General features: G+C 37.2%; 1 protein-coding gene and 1 long non-coding RNA gene across 2 annotated transcripts in view; both read left to right on the plus strand.

Moving 5' to 3' along the window:
- The window catches only part of LOC306670514, a 1,027,288-nt gene that overhangs the window by 589,395 nt on the left and 417,218 nt on the right, over positions 1 to 20,675 (plus strand). The gene's annotated exons all lie outside the window — the stretch shown is intronic.
- The window catches only part of SPATA16 (spermatogenesis associated 16), a gene marked incomplete at its 3' end in the record, with an annotated part of 281,791 nt that overhangs the window by 241,751 nt on the left and 19,365 nt on the right, over positions 1 to 20,675 (plus strand). The window contains exons 7-10 of the mRNA XM_079155144.1: positions 3,243 to 3,389; positions 4,444 to 4,556; positions 11,524 to 11,688; positions 14,259 to 14,342. Of these exons, the coding sequence (XP_079011270.1) occupies positions 3,243 to 3,389; positions 4,444 to 4,556; positions 11,524 to 11,688; positions 14,259 to 14,342 (509 nt within the window). The remainder of the gene's footprint in view (positions 1 to 3,242; positions 3,390 to 4,443; positions 4,557 to 11,523; positions 11,689 to 14,258; positions 14,343 to 20,675) is intronic.

Consider the following 20,675-nt stretch of genomic DNA (forward strand, 5'->3'; position numbering starts at 1 on the left):
AATTTTTTTCTAAATTTAACAGCATGTATTGTAGGGGCCGCTCACATTTTAAAACTTCACATAGAAGTTAATAATTGATTGAATACTAGGAATAAAAAATAATTATATTTTTGCAAGCATATTTTGTAATAAATTAGGCATAGTACTAATTAATTTTTCTAGTTCGTCTTATCATTACCTGCATTAATATTTGTCTCCTCTTCATCCAATGAATATTCAAGGGTAAGAAGAGGTCAACCTCTTAAAGTCTTTATGTCATCCACATAACAGAGTCCTCAAATATCAGGTCAGTTTTGGGAACAGTGCTGCACCCAAAAATGCCATATCTCAAAGTAACTCAGTTACCTTTTCACACAATCCAGTTCTTGGAAACTTCAGAAGAACTGGTAAATTTTTCCCTTATTAATCATTGAGTGAAGTGCTATTGGGTTGGAAACAGATGATGTGTCTGGATTATATCTTATAGATCTTAAAAGTAAAGAAGCTTTCTGCATTTTGAAATTGAATTGTAAAAATTACTTTTTTTAACCTTGTTTATGGAAATGAGCCATCCTTTTCAAAAGAGGTGTTTTAGCTGGTGGAGTTGCAAATTGGTGCAACCACTCTGGAAAGCAGTGTGGAGAATCCTCAGAAAACTTGGAATGGACCCACTCTTTGACGCAGTTATCCCACTCCTTGGTTTATACCCAAAGGACTTAAAATCAGCCTACTACAGCAGCCACATCAATGTTTATAACAGCTCAATTCACAATAGCTAGATTGTGGAACCAACCTAGATGCCCTTCAACAGATGAATGGATAAAGAAACTGTAATATATATATATATATATATATATATATATATATATACACAATGGAATATTATTCAGCCATAAAGAAGAATAATAGTATGGCACTTGCAGATAAATGGATGGAATTGGAGAATATCATGCTAAGTGAAATAAGTCAATCCCAAAAACCAAAGGCCAAATCTTTTCCCTGGTAAGTGGATGATGATATATGATGGGAGTGGAGGAGGTGGGGAGTGAGAGAAGAATGGAGGAACTTTAGATTATGTAGAGGGAAATGAGAAGGAGCAGGGTATGAAAAATGGTGGAAAGACAGACATCATTACCCTATGTACGTGTTTGATTACAAAATTGGTATGAATCTACATTGTGTACCACTACAGAAACGAAATGATGTACCCCATTTGTGTACAATGAATCAAAATGCAGTCTGTAAAACATAAAAAAAAAATAATTAAAAAAATGCAAACACCAGCTAAAGAAGCATCTAATACTGCAATCTGCCTCTTAAGGTGTCTAAAAACCTCTCTCTATTGGTTCTGAGAACCGGAGCATTGGTCATACTTTACTACATCGAGGAAATTTATTGAATATTTTCAGGCTTCTGTAACATGTTCATCATTGATTTTTATATCCATGATCCTAACTTGTCAGGAGGCTGGTTTCAGAGGTTCTTTGACATACGTACCTGACTTTCAGTTTTGATCACTCCATTAGCTCACAGTGTTATATTTGTAAAGTTTGTAACCTCTTAAAGCTCTGGTTTCTTCTTCTATAAAATGGGCTTACTAATATGCCCTGCCCCTTTTGACTGCTGAGTAATAAAAAATAATCCCCATAAAATGTATGATGCAGATGTGCGAGATAAACATCAGTCCTCTTTGAAGTTAAGGGGTGACCAGATCCTAAGTCACTCAAGAAAGACTAAAACATGTTTAGCAGGTTTTTGTTCTGTGATTGGGTTTAAGAGATACTCTTTGATATTCTAATTCTTTGAATGATCAGCATACATTTTAACTCTCTTTTTTAACAGAAAGTTTTGGCTATTTACTTAGCCAACCTTGGTCAAATAACTTAAAACTGCAGTTTTTCAAAACTGTGTTTTGAAAATCAGGGTTCTATAGAAAGTTACAAGGCAGCTACTGTTGGGGGAAGTAGTTAGTGTTCCAGTCTCCAAACAGAACAACTCTTTATCAGCCTTAAACATTGGATTTCTCAGTAAATCTTAGTTTGAACAAAGGATTCTGCAGTAAAACTAGAAGGTGTGAGTGGGGATTGGATCAAAGCTCTCCTGGTGCCAGGCACACACCTATAACCCCAGCAGCTCGGGAGGCTGAGGCAAGAGGACTGCAAGTTCAGAAGTCAACTTCAAGAACTTAGTGAGGCCCTAAGCAACTTAGCAAGCTCCTCTGTCTCTCAATTTTAAGAACATATTTTTAAAAAGGGCAGGAGTTGGGTGCAGTGGTACATGCCTGTAATCCCAGTGGCTCCAAAGACTGAGGCAGGAGGCTCACGGGTTCAAAGCCAGCCTCAGCAAAGGTGAGGGGATAAGCAAAGCAGTGAGACCCTGTCTCAAAATTTAAAATACAAAATAGGTCTGGGGGTGTGGCTCAGTGGTTAAGTGTCCCTGAATTCAATCCCTGTTACTCTCTCCCCACATCTGGAGATGTGGTCCAGTGGTTAAGTGATCCCTGGCCAGGGGGACCTATGGTTTACTTTGCCAATATTACCATTTGCAAAGCCTATATTTGAATAGGACCATGTGAATTTTGACTCTATCTGTGTCCCTCAACTTCTGTTCATAAAATGGAGCAAGAGCACCAATCTTAAAGACAATACACACAACTCTTTGAACATGGGCAGATAGAAAATAAATACTTGGTAAATATCATCCCTTATAGTCATTAAGAATTGAGTTTGTTTTAGAACCATTTTCAATGACGTTTGAATTATTTCCAAATCTAATGACTATGGTCAGTGCATTTAGCACTTTAAATTTCCTCCTAAAACTATAGGAAGGGTGGTAACTATATTAATTAGCTTTGTGTTTTAATTCCCACTTGGTAATTTTTCTCTTTCCTTTTATATGACATTATTTCCTGATATCTTAAACTGTGAACAGAAAAAACAAAATCTCTTGAAAAGAATTACAAAAATATTGCCTGCGTGCTGGTCCTGAATGTTCATTATTTTGAAGATGAATAAAAATGACCACATAATCTAGTCATGGTATTACTATGCTTTGTATATGCTTAGATTGCCAAGAATAATATAAATAAAGAAGTATGATTTCAATATAATCTATTGACCTTTTGATGCACATAATTTTATTTTGCATCTTTAATGCTTACATTTATCATTTTTCCAAGTACAAGTCTTAAAATACGGGAGAAAATTACTGAAAATAATAAAGGTACAATGAAGTCTCTTGGTTCTTTTTCTGTCATATTTCAGACCTTCAAGGACTTCACCTGTTGCCTCAGACAGCTGACTGGTCATCTTTTCCTCCCCAACAATATCTCTTGACTCTTGGTTTCAAAAACAAAGAAGATGGGAAATTTTTGGAAAAAGTATCAAGTAGGAAACTTCCAACATTTACAGGTAAATCACTTGGTTCTTCAACATGGTTACAAGGCAAAAACTGTGCATTATTCAAAAGTCTCGTTCATCATAGGGCCTAGCATGCAGGAGGGCCTGGGCCCCCAAGATGTTTGTTGGGTTATGAGTAACACTTTCTGATCATCTTTGTGGGCTAGTCAACAATGCCTGGGATTCTGGTTCCAGTAAAGCTTTCTCACAAGAACACACACAGTTCTTCACTGCCCAACCCCCTCACTCCAACCATCTCATCTCAACCACCACCCTCACGGATACCTTGTCATTAGTGCACTAATACAAACTTTTATCATCATCTATTAGCAAATGTAAAAGACATTTATGCAATAAAACTATTATATGAGATATAAAACATAGCCAATAACAACTTTAAATCACTTGGATTATCTGCAGATGTATTAACAGCTGTTCCACTCTTATGTAATTAGCCAAGAGCTTAGATCTCCTTAAGAGTATTACAGTTCAATGGTATTCAGTAATTCTAGTTGAAATTTTCAAAAGTCAAGAAAATATTTACATGGAGTTGAAGTCTCATATTTATGGACTGAATTCATGACCAGGTGGAATTTATTCCTTCTGCTCTAACCACATAATTAACAATTTGTGTTTTGTCTGGTGCTGTATCCTCTGAGGCTTATCTCAGCTTCAAGCTACATTCAAAGTCAATGGAATCTGCACATTTGAATAACACCTGAGAGGAACAAGACAAGAATCAGACACATTTATGACATTTTTTTCACAACTCAGGAAAAATATACTCTGCAGAGATAGGTAAATTGTTATAGGCTGTCTCTTAGATCTCTCAATCAAGAAACACAACAAAACGAATAAATGACAGTTTCTAAAGGGCAGTGTCTCCTCTGCCTTTCTCCTCATAGATCTTTCATTGTTATACATATGGCCTAGGGATGGAACAATTTCTGTACTAAAGATTTCATATCTATTAATATTTGAATATCTATTTATAGCTTGCTAAAGAAAGCACTTTGAAATGGAAGTCTGGAAAAGTAGTATAAAAGTTTATTGTTACAATTTCTAGAACATAAAACTCCCTTCGGTCTGCTGACCAAAGAAGACACAGTGAGACACATGGAGACAATGGGGAAGCGGATTTTGCCAATATTGGATTTTATTAGAGGCACCCAATTGAATGTAGGTATATGAGTCTGTTTTATTTGTCCAATCTAAAAATATTAGAGAATTCTAGAAGTATGGAAAGTTTATGGAGCAAATATTACAAATGCTGGGGTATTTTAGAAACAGTCACAGAAAATCGCATTTGCAAACGAAACAAATTTTAGCTAATGATTTTATTCCTATTATATTGCAAAACCTATTACAATGCCACATGCTGCAATTTCAAGTATTTATTAAACTAGTGTCTCTTTAAAGAGCTTTTTCTTCATGCCTTCCTGATAGCTAATTCAAGGTTGCAGTGAATTTCTCATTTCGAATCAATAACAAAAATTCCGCAAGCACAATGTTTTCCCTATTTCATTTATTGAGCTAAAGCATGTAACCATCTTGTTAACTATGCAAGAATTCCAAACTGTTCAAACTAGTACCTCCACACAATACCGATGAATTGGATGCTACTCTAAACATTGGCAATTGATCTTTGTATAGCCTTAAGGTAAATTATCTAATCCCTTTCTATGATCCAGGGAAAATATGCTTTTTGTACTTTACAGTCTTAAAAAGCCCAAAATTTGACCTGAAATATGCAGATCTCTTTCACAAAATTTAAGCCATTGTATTGAAAGTACATAAAGAGAACAACTCATTAACAGACTATAAAGCCTGCAGATTTCCCCTCTTTTAATATTTTTCAAAAGATCTGTAAGTTGGAAATTTTAAAGAATTTCTTGTGGTTTTTATATTACATCATTGATTTGATGTTCTTACCTTACAGGAAGAATCAAGGGGGTCATCACAAACAGCTACTTAACATCTGTTCCGCAGTTTATCTACTCAATAACATTATTCAGCATTTTAGAAAAGCTATAAAATGCCTAACGTATTTGCATGATTTGTAATTCTATGCACAACAAATACAAAAGCACATTTTCCCTGATTTTCTTACCACAAGGCTCCTTCTTCTCTACAGTAACATTCCTCTCATGAATCTCCCCTGTATTGCTACCAATAAGAAATTCATCTCTATCTCAGTGACTCAGACTACTGAGTAAACGCCATAGACTTGGTGGTTTAAATAACAAAAATTTATTTTCTCACAGTTTTGGGAGCTGGAAATTCAAGATCAAGGTGGCAATATGGTCAAGTTCTGATGAGGACTCTTGATTTGGCTTTCAGAGAGCTGCCTTCTCACTATGTCCCCACATACCAGAGAGGCAGAAAAAGCTCTCCGGTATCTCTTCTTTTAAGGTCACTGATGAGAGCCCCACTCTCACAACCTTATCTAAGTCTAATTACCTCCGAGAGGTCTCATCTCCAAACATCTTCATATGGTGATGTCCAGCATATGAATCCAGAGGAGACATAAACCTTCAGTCTATAACAATCTCATTGGCTGTGCTACAAATTGGAGGCCCTCCTCTGCAATTCACCCTTTACAAAAACCTCCTCCAGACACACACACGCACACACACACACACACACACACGCACGCAAACACACCAATCCCCCATCCTAATTAGAAATCCACACAAGTCATTGCCATCACCACGTCCTCACAGTGGAATTTTCATCTAACAAGAATCATCATCATGAAGCATTATTTGATCTCATCAGTGCATGGCTAGCCTGGCAGAAACTGGGTGTCATGGAAGTGGTCCATCTGTGCCCTCAATCTCTGGGACAATGTCTGCCCTAACTTTTGACTGGTCCAGAAACTGATGACCTCATTTGTTGATGATTCAGGTCTGATGGTGTGAAGCAGGTTGGGCCTCTCCAAACCTTCCACATTTTCTCAACATTCATAACTGCTTTTCTTCTCACATTTCAAAGGGCACTTCCCACCACTGAGGGACTTGTACGTGATTGTATTTTCATGTGCCTAAAGGCAGTTTTAAAACCATAATCGAAGGGATTCTTAATATCTAATGAACAAACGTCCTCTTTAGAATCAGCCTCAGTTCACTCTGCTGACTGCAAGGAATTTCATCCATTTTCCTGTGTTTGCTTCTATGAGAAGTTATAGTTTTTGTAAGATTGCCTCAAGGAGTTTTAATGGACTTGAAGTGAATGAGGATGAAGGTTTCCAGGGACCATAAGTATATCCAAATACTGGCCTCTATCTTTCATATTTGCCCAGTCATAGCTTCACAAAGATGGATTGAGTAAAATTGGATGGAAAGGTAACCTAACTTAATGAAGTGAGTAATGAGCTAGAGACTAGAAATTATTCCTACATGGTACCATTAACTGTGACTCAGCAGCTCTCAACAGTATTTGTAAGTTCCTCCTAGGTATCTTCTTTTTTTTTTCTTTCTGGTCAGATATCAAATGTCATCCACTCCAATGTGGAGACACTGTGTTGTCCTTATTGTTACCCTGATTTGTGATACTTGTTGGGAAGACTCTTGCCCAAGGCTGTCTTTGGGTACATTGTTCTATGGCAAGTCACTTAGCCTCTGAGCTGTTTTTTTCTTATTTATAAAATAGGTGATGTCTGCCAACCTCACCTCGCAGAGTTGTAAGACCAAAAGTACATAACCCATGTCGAAGCACTTTGGGAAGTATTAAGGATTCTTGAAGTTTTAATTATTTGTATTGGTTTTAGTTTTCTTTGACAAAAGGGTGGTTTTGCACATCTTTCTTTTTCTTCATATAAGCTATGTACTTTGAAATTACTTATTTTTCAGAAATTCAGATTTTTCAATTATCCTCAATGCTAGTAACTGTGGCATGATTTTGTTTGTCCACGAAGGTAAAGAATCATCCATTTTGAACACAAATATTTTCATCTAAGCCTAATAGCTAAGACATTTAGTGTCTTATGTCTTCAGAGGTTTTTAATTCATTTTGACATTATTCCTTAATGGAAATGGCTTTGGAATATGAAAATATAATGCATTAAAACTTTAGCATTCATAACTGCAGCAGATTCCTTGGCATAATACCACAACCAGAATCAGTTACAACTTTTTTAAGAATTACCACATTTCTATTAAGTCACATAAATGATTATAAATATGCAAATTCCTCCATAATACTTAGGCAATGCAAATAATTCTTATGATTTATTCCCTAAAAACATTGAATATCTAATCACCTTATAAATATTAGGTTTGTATTATCTACCTGGTATCTTTAATTAGAAAGAACATTAATGGCAAAATATACTGTTTTAGGTTATCATTGATTAATCCAATTTTCAATTTTCCTCCACTGAAACAAAAGATACATGTCTTTGCTCTCCTCAAAAGGCATAAAAAAGAATAACAATTTACCTTCTATAGGAGCATATTAAACATAAAGTGAGTAAAAAAATTCTAAAACTAATAAACCACTCTTCTAAATCTCTGAAAAGGGCTGGAGAGATAGCTCAGTTGGTAGAGTGCTTGCCTTGCATGCACAAGGCCCTGGGTTCAATCCCCAGCACCGCAAAAAAAAAAAAAAAAAAAATACTAAATCTCTGAAAAATGTCAAAATCAAAAAAGAAAATCTTAACGTAAACATAGTAGAAAAACAGAATAGTCCTTCTTATTAAGTAGATAGAGAGTACATGTAAAAGATTCCACTGAGGAATGGAGTTTAGGAGAAGTGCATGGATAATGTCCTTCCATGTGAAAAGAACTTTCAGGATTTTGACATTGTGTCACCTGTTTTACCATTGAGGAAACGGGCTCAGAGTAGTGATATAGTCATGTTCACACAACTAGGGGATCAGGAGAGAGGCCTCAAAATCAGATATCCAGACTATCATTCCAACACTCTTTCACTAAAGACATTACATCTCCTTGAAATAAACGTTCCATCCTGTGGGAGACAACATGAAAATGCGTCCATGGCTGGATTCAGTTTTAAAAATGAACGTTCAATGTACCAACAAATTAGACTAAGAAAATTAATTGTGAAAAGTTTACTAGGCAACATGAATTTCTACCTCTCGCTGCAGTATGGTCAACACAGTGGGTGAAAAAGACAAAGGACTTTCCTGGTCCGAGGGTGGATTCCACATTCAGACAAGGATCTCCCTTACACTTCTGATAGGACTCTCCTTGTCTTTGTAGATTGCTCTTGTAGGCATACAACACGTGGCCAAACAAGGAAGATTCTGTCATTTTAGGAATTATAATCACCATAATTCCACATTTCCTTTCCTTTTTTTTTTTTTTTTTTTTTGGTGACTTCCAATCCTACTGAACACCAACTCCATTCAACCAGGATCCTTGAAATGATTTTTATCCTAATCATTTTGCATGACACTCTGATTTTCCATGCGTTAACTTTATTGGCTGCTGTCAGTTTCAAACCTTATGTACTGTGCTTCCTGGGCTAAGTGTTACAGAGTTAAAATAAAACCTCTGGCCATGCATGAAGCCCCCTTCACAGGATGACTTGCCAAAAAAATGACCTAACTAACCATGTTTTTAATACCTCTTTAACTTCTTCCAAGTGAAGCATAAAAAATGTTTATACATGCACATTTGAAATGAACAGTTATATATGTTTCTACCCCCTTGTTTTGCAATTAATATCTCTATGTGTTTTGCCAAATGGAAATACATTCCAAACACTTGGACTCTGCTTTTCAGCAGCATTATACAGTGCCACTTATTTGCCAAACATTTATCCAAATTGCTATTAAATCTAGGCAATTCTCTGACTGAAGCCTTCATTTGAACTTGCTATTTACCTAACCTTCATTGTACCGGTGTGAGGTTTTAGCTTCAGTCTTGGCCACTTTATTACACTCTCTCCAGCAGCTAAGGAGCCCTTTGATCACTCCTGAAGTCTCATTAGGAGGGCTACCTCCCTTCAGATTTAGCCTTTACTAGCGCTAGATGTTTGAGCTAATTCCTTTATTTTTCATTATTTCCTTTATTTTCTTAAAGCAACAGCATTAAAACATTCCTGTTCACAGTAGGTATTAATTTTCATCTTTTTCACTTTGTCTTTCAAAAACCCCTATCTAGTATAGGTAGAATTTTAATCTATACCTTTCTGATAACCCAAATTGCATTTGCCTTTGGGCAAGGGAAGGATGGGTGACTATTAGCAGTCAACTATATTCTTTCCCTAGTGTCTTATTCATATGGAGCATTTCCTGTTTTGTTATGCATCCAACAATCAAGCTAACAAAGCACTGTTGCCTTCCACTATTTTTATTTTCTTGATGTTTGGGAAAATTACACTAATAGATTATGTTCCCGTGCAGGCTGCAGTTGTTTCTGCTCTTTGAGTTGAGTCACTACACCACTTTCCTACAACTAGCCCCATTGTTTCTTTTAAAGAAGGACAAAGAAAGCAATTTTTCTTTAGAAAGAAAACTGTTTCTCCTCCAACTTGCTTTCCTCCACTTGACAGAATGCCATTGTTTAGCTCCATGTTGAAGCTGAATAGTAAGCCAGCTCTTTCGTCAGTTCAGGCAACGGATCCCAAATCCTCCGTTTGCCACCATCACTACTATAGGTTTATAGATTTTCATAAAAATGATTAATCAAAAAGAACAAATTGGTGAAAATAGAAGACATTACTTGAATGGCACAGAGAGATATTAGGGCGAAATAAAGCAAATACAATGCAATGGTGCCTAACCTTCCTTTATTTCCAAGATTCTAAAAAATGCCAGCTTCTAGAGGTTGCTATCAATCAAAATATGAGAATGGCATTTCAGAAAGAACTGCTTTCTAATTTCCAGTTGAAGTTCAGATGATCTTTAGTAATGCTAGTTTCTAGCAGTTTTTCTCCTTAGAGGAAAGTCTTAAAAATCACAAGTCCGCTCTCCCAGATTTCTGGGGGGGTGGGGAGGGATCTGTTTCATAAGTACTCACAAACTAAAATAGTCCTTATCAGATACTAAGCTGGAAGGTAGTGTTTTGTTCTCAAACTTTTGTTTGAGATAACTTGAAAATTTGGGCAGGCACCTAGGTAACTCATATTTCTAGGGCCAAATATCCAGATTCTGTGAATGAAGCCCAGGGCTCTGTTAACTGCCTAGTTAACAACAAGCTAAGAGATTCTGGTGCATGACATCCAGGAGGAATTGTGCCCTAAAGGTCACCCTGCCTTCCTCTTCTGAGCACCAGGATGTGCGATGTAATTGCCAAACTTAATCCTTCTGTGACTTTCTCAGCACCCTCCAAACACAGCAGAAACTCAAGACCTTTATTTTAACCCTTATGTGCCACCCATATCAGAAGCACCTTTTCCAAAAGACAGGCATGAGAATTTTACAAATCTTGTCTCTCCTACCAAGACTTACAGTTTGTATGAGACTTTCTGGAGAAGGTAATGTCTCCTCTTCTGTGGAAAGCAGTAGCAAAGACACAAAAGGATCTCCTCATTCTAAGTTGCTTCCCTAAGAAAAGCTTAAAATATCGGTAGATTCATGATAGGGAGTGGAGGGGAGCTCTGCAAATGTAGAGAAGTCTGCTTCAAGATGGGTCATGTCAGTTGTTGCAGAGGTCTTCAGAGGCAGAGGGGATTGTATGAGGACAGGACTCAGTGCATGAAGCCATCCAATGAAAACTAAAGAGGGAAACAGAGCCAGAAGTTTCACGAAAGCCATCAGGGTAAATAGAATTTAACTTGCACCAAACATTTCTACATAAATAAGAGAGTAAGCAACTCTTAGTGCTTAGGATGCAGATATAGTCACCTCCTCTAGGTAGACACAGCCTCATGAGATCACCACAAGGAGAGCACCAGTACAATTTCAGTCCATCTTTTCCCCTCAGCCGAGCTCCCTTAATGCAGGGCAACCAGCAAATTCATCTCGACAGTCCTGCAGAGAGCTCCCTTTTATGTATATTCACCTACTGGAAAAAAAAAAAAATGTTTAGACAATTTTCTAAAATGATAGAAGGATTTACACTAGAAACCGTGGCTTCAAAAAATGTAAACGTATTATACCAAGCCCTGACTTTGGTGCCCAGGGAGAGGTCTATCCTGTGGTTCAGTTCTACAACATTTCCTTTCACTGTGAGACCAGGGGAGCATGTGTGCGTGCTCAGGCGTGATGGAGAAGTTGCAGTACGCCAGCCTCCTCAGCCAGCTGCAGAGAGTAAAGGAGCAGTCCCAAGTGATTAATCAAGCAATGGCAGAGCTAGCAACCATTCCCTATCTACAGGACATCAGTCAACAGGAGGCGGAATTGGTAAGTGTTTGTTTTTCTTTGTTTAAGGCTTTCCCAGGCCCTGAGCCAACAGAAGAGTGATATGGTCTGGGGGAAAACGAAGTTGTGATAATAAATGTAGCCTGAAGGCAAACTCCCTAACCCTCATGAAGCATTCTAATGAAGAAACTGGGAAAGTATAGGGTGCGTGCCTGGTTTTTATTTGCTCACATGGACTAGCTTCCATTTTTCATAGCAACAACTTTGTGACTTTTAAGACAGAAAGGAACTGACTATTCATATTGAGTATTAGGCTTTTTACTTTAATTTCAATAAAGTTTTTCTTAAATGGCAAGATATATAAACATGATTCTCTTCTATGGAAAATGAGAGGATGAAGGAGATATGCATAGAAAAACAACCCACGAAATTGTCTTTGGTATTTTCTTAATCACTTCTAGTATTACCCAATATTGAAAGGGCCAAAATGGCACATGCTAGTACATTTATGTAAGTCAGTAAAACATTGTTTATTTGAGGGGAAAATGTAGTAGGTGAAAAGAGCTGCTTTTTAAACTGAGTTTACTAGTTTCAGAAAACTGGACCTTTTGGCCTTATACGGACCCACTCATAACTGGTTGAAAGAAGTCACAATCTTCAAACAGATGTGTATATTATAATCATAATTAATATTAGAAATTGTAGCACCTTATTTGAAAAACAATTACTAAACAGCAAGTTGCCCATTCAGGGAAAGGTAAAATGTACTCTCTACAGAGATCCTAATGTGCTGTAAGGAAGGGTTCTTTGCTTTGAAACTTTAATTGAGAGTAGCTAAAACTAATTACAGACCTGAATTGAACTCACATAGTAAAGACGAGAACAGTCCAAACTGATTACCTGTAATTTTCAGATAACTAAAAGAACCCTCCCTCTTTGAGCTTTTTAAAATATAACCAAGAAATGATCTGCCAGGATTTATAATGTTCATCTAAACCTGTTAAGAGTGTATTAAATAAATACTCATATGAAATGGTCTGCCTTGTCAAATAATAAAACTATGCATACTAAAGATGAAAACTATGAAATAAATCTATTAATCAAAGAATTGCTAAGTCAAAACTGGCAATAAGACTTTCTATGGTTTTTATGGTTGTGGCGGAACACCTTCTAAAAGGCTAAGTAAGTGTTTATCCTGCCATTCATAAGCCATTCAGGAGTGCAGTAAGTATGGAGCTTTCAAAGTACATATTATAGCCAATTTTACATGATTAATGCTCCTCTGAGATAAGAGGAAGCAAAGAAAATGTTAATTTAGGGAGCCAGCAAAATGTTGATCCTGTCTTCCTGAAAAGCACATTCAAGATTTAAATGAAAAATACAGGGGAGTTCTCTGCACTTAAGTCTTCTTAACCAAACATCTATGGTTTTTTTAGGGGGTGGGGTGTTGTTGCCTTCTTCCCCCTATTGGAAATACTTATTTTTCAAAATATACACAGAGCACCAAATTGGTGTATTGACATTCCTTCCTAATATGCAATTTTTCAGTATCTGAATCCTTGGGAAATGGAATTTCATGGGATATTTTCATAATTTATATGCTCACTGAAAAAAAATTAGATATCTATGGATATGTCCATGCAAACCATACATTTGAAAAGTATGTATCTTGTAAGATTTCATCACCCTAGCAATAGATTTTACTTTCCAACTTCCAAGTATGAGTTAACCTAGAAAATAAATCCTAGTAATACCTCATACAGTGCTATATCAACAGTGACTGCTCAACAGAAGATATTTGAGTGACTCAACTCTCCACCCTCTTACTTAAGCTTTGCAATATCCAAAGCACAGAGGGATTATCGAAGGGTTCATACTAAGTGATGCCACAGTGAACTGAACTGGTATCTGTTCTTTTTGTAGAGAATTTTTTTAAAGCTATGAATATCACATGGCTTGATGAAGCTTTAACTTTGCAGCCACATAGGCATCATGCGTACAGGATTGTTGTCAACTGGAACATTTGCAGGTACTTCTTCTGGACGAAGCGTGGCATGTTTAAAAAAAAAGTGTGGCATGTTAAAAGGAAAAAGAAAAAAACTCTTGGTTATTTCAAAATTTTAACAAAGAAAAGAATAGTAAAAGAACTTAAAGGAGTAAGATTCTTTAAGAGGCAATAAAACAGCACAATTTTAGTATTGTCCTCTGGTGAGCTTTTGCATGATGCCTAGAATTATGATACATTAGCCTCAGGAGAAAATACTCAAATGCATTCATGTACTACATGCCATTTCCTGGGAGAATTAACTACCGCCTTCATTCTTTACAACCCAAATCTGTTTTTAACAAAACATCAACATTTACTACAATAAAACCTATATGTTTTCTACAAATTTTCAAGAAGAATCTTCCCATTGTTTCAATATTTTATATCCGCAATAATACTCAGTAATGACTGAAGCAAAGATGAGGTGGCAGTGTTCATTGTGGGAAAGATGAGTAATAAAATCATCAGCGTACAAATGATTTTTTAATTAGGTTTTAATCTGTGTATTTAGAGAAGTTATTTCTGTGTGAATTCCACACTGATAATTTTTATCTTGGTGCCACAGCTGCAGTCGCTAATGGCAGATGCTATGGACACCCTTGAAGGAAGAAGAAGCGATAAAGAACGTGTGTGGAATACCATCCAAAAGGTAAAACTTTGAACTGAAGGAAAAAGATATATTATTCTCAAGGAAAATGTCCATCTTGGGTCAAATCTGTCTAGAAGATAAAAAGAAAGGGAAATGGAAAAAAAAAAAAGGAAAGCTCTTTAGTTTATATTCTGTTTTCTTTTTTAAGTAGATGCAGCTCTCTCCCTGGAATAAAACCAAAATCAAATATGGATTTATTTAATCTGTTCCCTCAGGTCAGCTTCCTTTCCAACACACTGGTCATGTGTTTTCATGATTCTGCTCATTTTCATATTGTTTGTAAGTGTCTGCTTCTCCCAGATTGGTTATGAGAAATTTTTAAAGTCTTTTCATCAGTATTTTAATCATTCCCCAACTATTTCCCCCAGTTTTTGTCATTTGAGAAAGAACGGCTACATTTCAGGGAATAGTGAGTGACACACTGGTCAGAAATGGAGGAGAATTCCTTCCTGGGCCACCGGAGCTCAAGCCCTACAACACACCTGGTCCCAGGTACTTGGAAGAGTTGTGTGACTCTAAAGGACCCACTGAAAAATGCGGGCGTCTGTAGTGTTGGGTCTCCAGTCCAGCTCCAGGTAGCAAATTCTGACAGTCTGCCCCACATTCAGTCTCTTCCCATCACTATCAGAACCCACCAAGAGAAAATGGTGTCAAGAGATGTGGAAGGAACAGAACAAAGAAGCCTTCAATTTACAGCCCCGAGGGACTCTGGTACATCGGAGGAAGCCTGTGTCTCCTGAAATCAACTTAGTAGTGCTAAGATACATAATAAGACATAAATCAACAGAACTGAGCAAATATTTGTTGACTATCTACTGTGTTGGAAAACACACTAGGTGTTAGGGATATTGCACTAGGAAAAACAGACATGGCCCCTGCCCCTATGCATGGACCACACCATTTAGACAGCTACTGATACCTTTATTGAGTATTACAGGGGAAAAAAGTAGATATTCAGGACCTGTGGAAACAGATAGTGAACAGCCTCGTCTAGGAGACCAGAAAAATCTCTCTCTCTGAGAATATGGTATTTATACAATATTTCAAGGTTGTCTTGTAGTCATCACGGTGAAGGGTGAGCTTTCCAGAGGGAGTAGTTTGCATCAAGAGCACAAAGAAAGTGTGGCACCTCACAAAGCTGACAAAAGACTAAAGTAAAGAAGATATTTCAAAACAAAGCACAGTGGCAACAGAAGTCAAGTCCCAGGTCTTATAAATTGAGCTAAAGATGTGGAAGGTTTCCAAGTGTATTTATCTAGAAGATGCATTGAGGACATCTGCAGCACTGGAGTGAGAGCAGGTTGAGGTGCTACAGAAATGTGTGGAGGGGAGTTATTCAGAGCTGATGGCCATCCAGGGGAGGCCTGGTGAGGGCGTGGCTGAAGCTGGTGGGCACAGAGGAGAGAAGCAGACAAACAAAAACATACTCAGGAAGCCAGAGCTGTAGGTCTTGTTCACTGATGGGACACAGGAATTGAGAGAATAGCCAAAGTGAAGAAGGATGCCCAGACATTCGTTTGAGCGATTCGACCGGGATAGGGAGAGGTTTGTTAGTGCCAGGCACTAAGGAAGGAAACTGTCTTGGGTACAGCTTTTGGCTGAGAATATAAATTCCTTTAGAGTCTAGTCAGGAGACAGAAACCACACCAAATATTTGAATAAGAATTTAATATGAAGACTGGTTAACTAACTATGAAAGTATTAATTAGGTAATTGAAAAAGCAAAGTAGAATAGTAAGTTTTCATAAAGGAAGCAATTAAAGAAGGCAACCACCATCCCTTAGGGCTAGGGAACCAGAGAAGGGATTGGAATGACTACAACTTAGAAATTTGGTGCAGGGACCCTGCTGAGCCAAAACTCAGACCTCTATTAGAAGATCCTGCTCAGCTCCTCCTGGTGTCTCTGAGCTCAAAGGAGAGGTCCTAAGGGCTGGAACCCAGACCTCCCAGAAAGTCTAATTTGTGGAGAGTGATAGGGAAGGCAGTGTTAATGGAGGTAATTCTGCAACTTTGGGGAAAATTACATTCCCCTGCTACTCCAGAAAAGAATGTATGCTTCTAGATGGAAGGTTTGCTTAGTGGAGCCCCCAGGCAGACAACAGTAAACAGGAAAATCCTTTTTTTCCTCCTCTAGTGTCCACTATTGCCAGAAACTAACATTTGGCAAAGCAAAAATGGGGTTTGCCGAGTGTCAGAATCACAGAGCAGACCACAGAAAGGTACATTTGAATTTGAGAGACTATAGGTTAGTAATTGGCACAAAGTCCAATTGAAACGCAGGTGCTGGCAAGATATCCAAGGGAATGTACAGAAGTCTAAAGTTCTGGATAAAAGACTGAAAGAAAAAATTTTTAAAAAAGACTGAATGGAGACAGAGATTTCTTGGTCATTGACCGATTGGTATTAAGTGAAATCATTTGAGTGGGTGATATTACTGAGAAACAGTGTATAAAATAAAAAAAGAAGAGAGCTTTAAAGAGCACATTTCAAACTTAGAAAGAGAAACCTACAAAGGGAACTAAGAAAAGCTAGTAAAAGGAGTTAAGCTAGAGGTCAACCAAACCCTTGCTAAAGACTGGGTTGTCAAGCAATGTAAGCAAATATTTCTGTTGACCATAAACTCAATGTTTAAAATGGGGTCAGCAACTAGACCCCTATCCCTCACACTATACAAAGGTCAACTCAACTGGATCAAAGACCTAGGAATTTGACTGGAAATTATGCCAGTTCCTAGAAAAAAATGTAAGATCAACTCAACAAGATTCCTGAAGCTCAGGAAATAATGCCAAGGATTAATAGATGGGATTGCATCAAATTAAAAAGCTTGTGTACAGCAAAGAAAACAATTAAGAACATGAAGAGCAAACGTACAGAATGCAAGAAAATCTTCGCTAACTTGTTTTAGTCATCTTTTTCACTACTGTGACAAAAAGACCTAATGAAAACAACTAGAAGAGGGAAAGTTTATTTGGGGGCTCATGGTTCAGAGGTTTCAGTCCATAGACAACTGGGTCCATTCCTCAGGGCTTGAGGTGAAGCTAAACATCATGGCGGAAAAGTATAGTAGAGGAAAGCAATCAAAACATGACTCCAGGAAGCAGAGAGACTAACTAAGCTCAGCTCAAAAAATATATACCCCGAAGGCATGCTCCCCAATGATCCACCTCTTCCAGTCATACCCTACTGCCTGCAGTCACCACTAAGTTAATCCTCATAGTTAATTAAAACACTGATTGGGGGACTGGGGATATAGCTCAGTTGGTAGAGTGCTTGCCTTGCAAGCCCAAGGCCCTGGGTTCAATCCCCAGCACCACAAAAAAAAAAAAAAAAAAAATACTACTGATTGGGTTAAGGCTCTCCTAACCCAATCATTTCACCTCTAAACTTTCTTGCCTTAGCTTTACACAAGAACTTTCAGGGGACAACTAATACCAAAACCATAATATCTTCTGACAGAGAATAAATATCCAGAATATTCAAGGAGCTCAAACAACTTACCACCAAAAAAAAAACAACCCCCCAAAAAATCAATAAAAGGACAAATGAACTAAGCAGACACCTCTCAGAATAAGAAATATAAACAGCCAACAAATATATGAAAAATTTCAACATCTTTAGCAATTAGGTAAATATAAATCAAATACTACACTGAGATTTCATCTCACACTAGTCAGAAATGGCAGCAATTGAGAATACAAATAATAATAAATGATGGAGGGAAATAGGGAGGAAAGGAACACTTTCACACTCTTGGTGGAATTGTAAATTAGTATACCCACTATGGAAATTAATATAAATGTTCCTCAAACACTTTATTTTATACACTGTTTCTCAGTAATATCACCCACTCAAATGATTTCACTTAATACCAATCGACCAATGACTAAGAAATCTCTGTCTCCATTCAGTCTTTTTTCTTTTTTCCTTTTTTCTTTCCGTCTCTTATCCAGAACTTTAGACATTGGTACATTCCTTTGGATATCTTGCCAGCACCTCAGTTTCAATTGGACTTTTGTGCCAATTACTAGGCATGTAACCACCATAGGACCTAGCTATACCACTCCTCAGTGTCTATCCTGAAGAATTAAAGCAATACGTGTATGACCATGTTTATAGCAACGCAGTTCACAGTAGCCAAACTACGGAAGCAACCTAATGTTCCATCAACAGATGAATAAAGAAAAAGTGGAGTGTTATTCATCCATAAAGATATTATGACTGATGAACTAAACCTTGAACACCTCTTCAGTGATCTCACAGTATAACATATTACTATCTATGTATCCATTCTAAAACAAATGGCAAATGTGGCAAAAGCTATAATAATTTTATTAATATATGCATTCATAATGAGTATATATTTAGGAGAAAAAAAGAAAAATGAAACTATATCATTTTGCAAGAAGATGAATGGAACTTGAGAACATTATGTTAAGCAAAATAAGGCAAATTCAGAAAGTTAAAGATCGAATGTTTTCTTTCATATGTGGAAGCTAGAGAGGAAAAAGGGAAAAAAAGGGGTGGGGATCTAGGGAATCTCATGAAAATGGAAGGGACAGCAGTAGAGGAAAGTGACCAGGGGAGGAAATGGGGAAACACTGGGGAACAATAGTGACCAAATTATATTGTTATGTCATGTACATGTATTAGCATGGATCAATAAATCCCACTGTTGTGTATGATTATAATGCACCAATAAAGAATATGGGATAAACTATAAATCAACAGTTCTTATCCAAATATATTTTTGACAATTTAATGTTTCTTTGAGAATATACCTTATCAAAAATATTAATTTAAAAATTATTTTAAAATGAAATAAAATGGGGTCAGCAAATACAATCTGCAAGTCAAATCTAACACACAACTTATTTCTGTCAGTAAAGTTTATTGCATACAACCATACCAATCATTTACATATTGTCTACATCAACTTAGCTAAGTTGACTAGTTATTGCAACCACTGTTACAGATCATAAAGTCTGACATATTTACTATCTGGCCCTATACAGAATAAGCTTGCTATACTCTGATTTAGAGCATTATGCCTCCCAGAAATATTTGCATTTGTGTAGTAAATATTTGTTTTTACAAATCCAAATGATGTTAGGGCAACAGTCCAATTATTAAATTATGGAGACCAGCCACAAAGCTGAAAGAGAGTCTAGCTTCTATCTATATCCTGTAGACAACTTCTCACTCCACCTCACTGTAAGCTAGTATTTTTGATGCCCATGTTTATAGGAATGCTTAGCCTGTGGTTTCTCACTTTGTCTTTAATGCATTATCTATTACTGTATAACAAACCACCTGTTACTATTTGGGTAGGAGATGTCCCCAAAAAGCTCCTATATTAATGCAAGAATGTTTGGAGGTAAAATGATTGGATTGTGAGAGCTGTAGCTTGATAATCAGTTCATTCTAGTGTGAATGGACTGGGTTGGTAACTATAGGCAAGTGCTGTTTGGCTGGAGTGGTAAGGGGACATGCCCCAGAAGGATGCATCTTCCCTGTGGTCTCTTCTCTCCACCCCACCCCCTTTCTTTTTTTTACTTTTTACTTTGTTCTAATTAGTTGTACATAACAGTAGAATGCACTTTGACACCTTGTACACAAATGGAACACAACTTTTCATTCTTCTGGCTGTACACGGTGCAGAGTCACACCCATAGTACAATCATACATGTAAACAGGGTAATAATGTCTGTCTCATTCTACTGTCCTTCCCATCTCCACCCCTCTCTCCCCTCTGCACAATCCAAAGTTTCTTCATTCTTCCCTACCTACCCCCACTATGGATCAGCATTCACTCAGAGAAAACATTCAGCCTTTGGTTTTTTGCGATTGGCTTATTTCACTTAGCAAGATATTCTCCAGTTTCATCCATTTTTCTGCAAATGCCATAATTTCATTGTTCTTTAAAGCTGAGTAATATTCCACTGGGTATATGTACCACATTTTCTTTATCCATTCATCTGTTGAAGGACATCTAGGTTGGTTCCATAGTTTAGCTATTGTGAATTGAGCTGCTATAAACATTGATGTGGCTGTATCACTATAGTATCTTAATTCTAAGTCCTTTGGGTATAAACCCAGGCATGGGATAGTTGGGTCAAACGATGGTTCCATTCCAAGTTTTCTGAGGAATCCCCATACTGCTTTCCAAAGTGGCTTCACCAATTTGCAGTCTCACCAGCAATGTATGAGTGAACATTTTTCCCCACATCCTCACCAACACCTATTATAGTTTGTATTCTTGATAATTGCCATTCTGACTGGATTGAGATGAAATAAATCTTAGAGTAGTTTTGATTTGCATTTCTCTAATCTCGA

This window comes from Sciurus vulgaris, assembly GCF_902686455.1.
Source record: "Sciurus vulgaris genome assembly, chromosome: 10".
NCBI classification, from domain to species: Eukaryota; Metazoa; Chordata; class Mammalia; order Rodentia; family Sciuridae; genus Sciurus; species Sciurus vulgaris.